Here is a 5,941-nt window from a genome sequence, read left to right on the forward strand (position 1 = left end):
ATCGGCTTTCACCGTGGACGAAGTGGAGTCCAGCCTGGGGTCGTCACATGTGGTTGCCGCAAGCCCTCCGGACGCTCCTTCGTCGAATCCGCCGACCGCGCCGTTCTCAAGCCCGCCTGCCTCCGCTCACTCTAGCCCCCAGACTCCGCTCACTCTAGCCCGCCATGTGTTTCATCGTGAAAGCGAAAGTACTTTGTTTGGTCTTCCAAAAGAGGACACGACTAGAAATGAGTGGTTAAGTTATATTTACAACACTGTTCCAGAACAGTTTAACCCAAATATTCAGATGTGTCCAGTGCATTTTATGGAGGAATGTTTCCTGATCCTGGTAGAGTAGACTAAAATGCCGGTTGTTCTGACTCACAGACTGTAAGTACGTTTTTTTATATTTAAAGGAATTGCCACTGATGATTCAAACGTGATTTTTGAGCAGTGTAGAGTAGCACTTGTAGTTTGTCATTTCTCCGATCACAAATGCAGACATGGTTTTATGTTTACGCGGCGCGATGCAACGCAACGCATAAAAAGACAGTATAAGTCATTATAATCAGTAATTATGTCCCCACTGGATGCAACAAATGCCTCGTTTATAATGGGTTTGAATGTTTTTGTCTCTTCGCTCCGGCCGGACAGGGCATCACAGTATGGTAGGGGCGTAACATTTCCATCACACGCTTGAGATATTCGACCAATGACGACGCACTGGATAGCTGTCCAATCACAGCACACCTCGCTTTTCAGACCGATGTGCTTTGTAAAAATCAACGCGTTTCAGAAAGGCGGGGCATAGAGGAGAAACAATAATGTACAGTATGTAGAAAATAATGTGTTTTTTGAACCTTAAACCGCATAAACACATTTCATTACACCAAATACACAAAATAATGTTCTTTTTAGCAACATCATATGACCCCTTTAAATATTCTGCTTGTGTTTTTGGGATCTGATGTGCATTTGTGTGTGTGTGTGTGTGTGTGTGTGTGTGTGTGTGTGTGTTTATATTTATATTTGACAGGATGATGAATTTGGCGTCTATAACACAGAGCAGATCAGACTGAAGTATGTGGTGCAATAATGTGTTTTTTGAACCTTAAACCGCATAAACACATTTCATTACACCAAATACACAAAATAATGTTCTTTTTAGCAACATCATATGACCCCTTTAAATATTCTGCTTGTGTTTTGGGGATCTGATGTGCATTTGTGTGTGTGTGTGTGTGTGTGTGTGTTTATATTTATATTTGACAGGATGATGAATTTGTCGTCTATAACACAGAGCAGATCAGACTGAAGTATGTGGTGCAGTACAGTCTGGAGGGAGACAAATTAAAAGAGTTCCAGCCTCAAATCAACACTCAGCTCACGGACACAACACCTGATATCTGTGAGTAACATCTAGTGAACAGGACATGCTGAGAGGGACCAGCTTTTATATGTGGAAGAATCGGTTTTAACTAGGACTGTCAAATTGATTACAATTTTTTATTAAATGAATGACATTATGTCAGAGCCCATAACCTTGTGCGCAGCACTCCAACTTGGTGACCAAAGTTTGAGTCCCAAAATCCTCTCTTGATTTGAGCTCATGGTGGAACGACATGTTCCTTAGGCTCAGGGTTATCTGATGCTCTGTGACGCTGAATGCTATGATTTGTGTTGTTAAATTCATCAGTGGTTTTGTTTGAATGTGTTTCTTTAGTGTCCAGTGATAACAGTGAGGGTTTGGAGTCCACTAAGAATCCTCTGGAGGTAATGAACGCAGGTTTGTTGGACAGCAGTGGTCAGAAACTTCCTCTACATGCTGTCAATGTGAGGTGTAAGCTGATGGACCTACTGTGTCAGGTATGATCCTACAGCGGTGGACTGCAGTTTTGTAATTTAAAATTAGTGTTGAGAAATGAGCATGATGTGTTCCGAAGTAAACCAAAAGAACTAAACATCGAACATTCCGGTACTAAACTAAAACTAGAACAAGGCAGTGATGGACACAATCAAGACCAAGGGAACAAAGACATCACAAGAAATAAAAAGCAACAGAATTAACAAAATAAAATATAGACTAAATAAAACCCTGAAATTCCACTGGAATATAATTTCAAACTGCAACATTAATTTCTTCCCCACTTCCACCAGGTCATCATTTTCCAGACCTACACAAACCAGAGTGCTGTTCCCATTGAAGCAAAGTATGTCTTTCCACTGGAGGAGACGGCAGCAGTGTGTGGATTTGAAGCCTTTATCAATGGAAAACATGTCATTGGAAAGGTGCGAGTCATTCAGAATTTGTCAAATGCAGTCTCTGGTTTTTCAGCCTCTTTCTCAACATTTTTAATGTCTGTTTTGTCCTATAGGTAAAGGAAAAAGAGCAAGCTCGTAAGGAGTACAAGCAAGCCATAGAGAAAGGTCATGGAGCCTACCTGATGGACCAGGATGCACCTGTGAGTTACTGTATCTGATCTGGAGCTCATGTGTGTGTGATAATGTATCAGAAGGTTTCTTTAAGGTCACGTGTTTATGTGAGGCAGGATGTATTTACTATCAGTGTGGGGAATCTTCCTCCTGGAGCCACAGTTCTGATCAAGGTGACGTTCATCACTGAGCTGCTGGTCAGATCAGGCTCTATAGTCTTCTTACTGTCTGGCAGCGTGGCACCATGGCAACAGAGAGCCACCCTTAATCAGACAACTCAGGTACAACATGCTTTTGTTACTGTATTTAAAATCCTGTTTGGCCTGCTGATTGTTAGTGTTTTGAATGACAGCTGTGTTACATTTCAGGCCACTGTTGAAAAGATTGGTGTGACGGAGCTTCAGTCAGAGGGGTGAGAATCTCAAATACTGGAGAATTCACAGCGAAATTCACTAAAAATGCATCTGCTGATAAGTAAAAATATAAAAGCCAATTATTTCATGTAGCAAACCACATATAATATAATTTAACACTTAACCTTTATAACTTCACACTTTATATACAGTAGCACCTGGTCTAGTTTGGACAATGGGTGGTTACAAGGTTGTTGCATTGTTCTGTTTAGTGTATGATTTTGATAAAAATGTTCAGTGTCCTCAAACTCTTTTGTTCCCTATCTCTTTCTTCAGGGAGTTTTCTCTGTCTATGTCCATTGAAATGCCTTATGAGATCATCAACTTGAGCTCTTCACACCGCATCAAAACCAAGGTTATTTTACTTTTGTGCATTATCTTACTAAATACTGTTTTTTCTGAAAAAATAAACATATTCAGATATGAACCATATTAACAGTATTGGTTTTTCCCTGTTCAGAGGACAGACTGTAAGGCAGTGATCAGCACGTTACCGGGACAGACTCTGGGATCTGAAGGTTTACAGGTGTCCTTTAGTCTTTCTAATATCCACATGCCCAGGATGTGGGTCGAGAACCATCCGGGTAAAGATAGTCAGGTAAAGAAATGATCACTCAAATCTGTTTTCCTGTTTGTCATGGATATTTTGCAGCATATTGCACACAAATATTGACACTTTCCATCTTACGCTCACTGACAAAAATGAACACTGATACGGATCTGAACCCTGCAGGCCTGCATGCTGGTGTTTTATCCAGACTTTAAGTCAAGCGGGGTGTCCAGCTCTGGAGGTCCGTCCAGTGTGAGCGATGTGGTCATTCTTCTGGACTCCTCCAAGTCCATGCAGGGAGACAACATGCTGAACGCTCGTAGGATTTCCCTTCAAGTCCTCAAATCTCTGGACCGCTCACTGAAGATCAACATCATCTCTTTCAGCACTGGTTAGTGCTCACAGAAACTGTCTGATATTGTCATCTTGTGGACATTTTCATTTCCCTATTATTTTTGTAATACAAAGTGAAGCATTATGGGTAAATGTGTGCGTTTTTACAGATTACAAGGAAGCTTTTCCTGCACCAGTGCCTTTAGATGAGGCATCTGAATCAGCCAGAAAATTTATTATGGTGAGTAATGTTTACAAATGTTTAAAGATGGTTCTGAATCTGTTTCTTTGCATATCATTGCATTTCTCCTCTCTTCAGTCGTGTGGCGGCTCTGGTGGCAGCACTGATCTGTGGCGGCCTCTCCGGAGCCTGAGTCTGCTGCCTCCCTGCCGGGGCGTGAGGAACATCCTGCTGCTCTCTGATGGACATGTTCAGAACCAGCCTCTGACCCTACAGCTGGTCCGAGAAAACTCCTGCCACACGCGCCTCTTCACCTGCGGACTCAGGTATGCCTTAAACAAATCTCTTTATTTTTCTCCTTCATTTACACTGAATTTCTGAACGTACAGTTTGATTGTGTTTGTGTTTGTCTAGCTTGACAGCTAATCGTCATATGCTCAGAGCTTTAGCTCAGGCAGGTGGAGGAACATATGAATTTTTTGACACAAAGATTAAACACACTTGGGCAGAAAAGGTGAATCACACACATTATTGTATTGTTTTTAATAACTAAGAAGGAAACATTATCTTTCCAAAATTGGCCAGTCTGAGGCTTGAGTTGAAGAGATTTGTGGATCATTTCAGGTGCGCGCTCAGGTTCAGCGTATGGAGTCTCCAGGCTGCAGCTCAGTGGCAGTGAAGTGGCAGCAGTTTAATCCCACAGTGCCGCTTCCTGTTCAAGCCCCCTCACAGCTTCACGCTCTCTTCAGTGACTGTCACACTCTCGTATACGGATTTGTGCCACACTGCACTCAGGTAGACAGGCTTTACTTAAAAGCTACATTGTTACTTATTGTAGTTGCTATTAGGAATGGGTCATATATAGAATATTCACAATAAAAATTAGGCAGCATCATGAATGTAGTGGTAATTTTAGTGTTTCTTCAGTGATAGTTAGAGTTTGGTATGTTTTCATTTTTGTGAAACTGTTTCAATTATTTGATTCAAAACTCTGAATCAACATTTGCATAATCACTGAAAAATAATCGTGAAGAATGAATGTAGATGTATCATGTATATATTGATACGTTAAAATATTTCAATAAAAATATATGTACTGTAGCTAAATTCTGATGGGTTTTTTTTACAGATTACTTTTATATTTGTCCCAGTGGCATGCAGTGGTGTTGAGAAATATTTTATGTAAATTCATGTCCCAGTTCCACTCCCTTGATTCTCAGTGGCAGTGAAGTGGCAGCAGTTTAATCCCACAGTGCCGCTTCCTGTTCAAGCCCCCTCACAGCTTCACGCTCTCTTCAGTGACTGTCACACTCTCGTATACGGATTTGTGCCACACTGCACTCAGGTAGACAGGCTTTACTTAAAAGCTACATTGTTACTTATTGTAGTTGCTATTAGGAATGGGTCATATATAGAATATTCACAATAAAAATTAGGCAGCATCATGAATGTAGTGGTAATTTTAGTGTTTCTTCAGTGATAGTTAGAGTTTGGTATGTTTTCATTTTTGTGAAACTGTTTCAATTATTTGATTCAAAACTCTGAATCAACATTTGCATAATCACTGAAAAATAATCGTGAAGAATGAATGTAGATGTATCATGTATATATTGATACGTTAAAATATTTCAATAAAAATATATGTACTGTAGCTAAATTCTGATGGGTTTTTTTTACAGATTACTTTTATATTTGTCCCAGTGGCATGCAGTGGTGTTGAGAAATATTTTATGTAAATTCATGTCCCAGTTCCACTCCCTTGATTGGTGCATATAATAAATGAAAATAATTAAATAGCTTTCTTCATATAATTTTTAATTTAATAACCAGCAGTGTGAAAAACATGGCTTAGTTATATTAAACTATTAAGATAACTGTCAACTGTCAAGATTTGTCAAGATTTAAAATAACTATTTAATATCAATCAAGGCTGCTAAATATTAGGATTGATATTTTAGCTGAAATGCCCAGTTATTTGTGTTTATTTATTGAATTGTGTAATATTTACTAATTTAGGCCACACTGTTTGGTGATTTGAGTGGACAAGAGATC

At 39.8% G+C, this 5,941-nt stretch overlaps 1 protein-coding gene across 1 annotated transcript in view; it reads left to right on the forward strand.

The window, feature by feature from the left end:
• The window catches only part of LOC107572531 (poly [ADP-ribose] polymerase 4-like), a gene marked incomplete at its 3' end in the record, with an annotated part of 11,742 nt that extends 5,801 nt beyond the window's left edge, over positions 1-5,941 (forward strand). Inside the window, exons 14-28 of the mRNA XM_016258948.1 lie at positions 1,252-1,387; positions 1,703-1,845; positions 2,137-2,268; positions 2,355-2,441; positions 2,529-2,693; positions 2,781-2,824; positions 3,102-3,180; positions 3,286-3,423; positions 3,559-3,766; positions 3,879-3,949; positions 4,028-4,215; positions 4,304-4,403; positions 4,514-4,579; positions 5,130-5,234; positions 5,906-5,941. Coding sequence (XP_016114434.1) covers positions 1,252-1,387; positions 1,703-1,845; positions 2,137-2,268; positions 2,355-2,441; positions 2,529-2,693; positions 2,781-2,824; positions 3,102-3,180; positions 3,286-3,423; positions 3,559-3,766; positions 3,879-3,949; positions 4,028-4,215; positions 4,304-4,403; positions 4,514-4,579; positions 5,130-5,234; positions 5,906-5,941 — 1,698 coding nt within the window. The remainder of the gene's footprint in view (positions 1-1,251; positions 1,388-1,702; positions 1,846-2,136; positions 2,269-2,354; positions 2,442-2,528; positions 2,694-2,780; positions 2,825-3,101; positions 3,181-3,285; positions 3,424-3,558; positions 3,767-3,878; positions 3,950-4,027; positions 4,216-4,303; positions 4,404-4,513; positions 4,580-5,129; positions 5,235-5,905) is intronic.

Source organism: Sinocyclocheilus grahami, unplaced genomic scaffold (genome assembly GCF_001515645.1).
Source record: "Sinocyclocheilus grahami isolate Dianchi unplaced genomic scaffold, SAMN03320097.WGS_v1.1 scaffold1769.1, whole genome shotgun sequence".
NCBI classification, from domain to species: domain Eukaryota; kingdom Metazoa; phylum Chordata; class Actinopteri; order Cypriniformes; family Cyprinidae; genus Sinocyclocheilus; species Sinocyclocheilus grahami.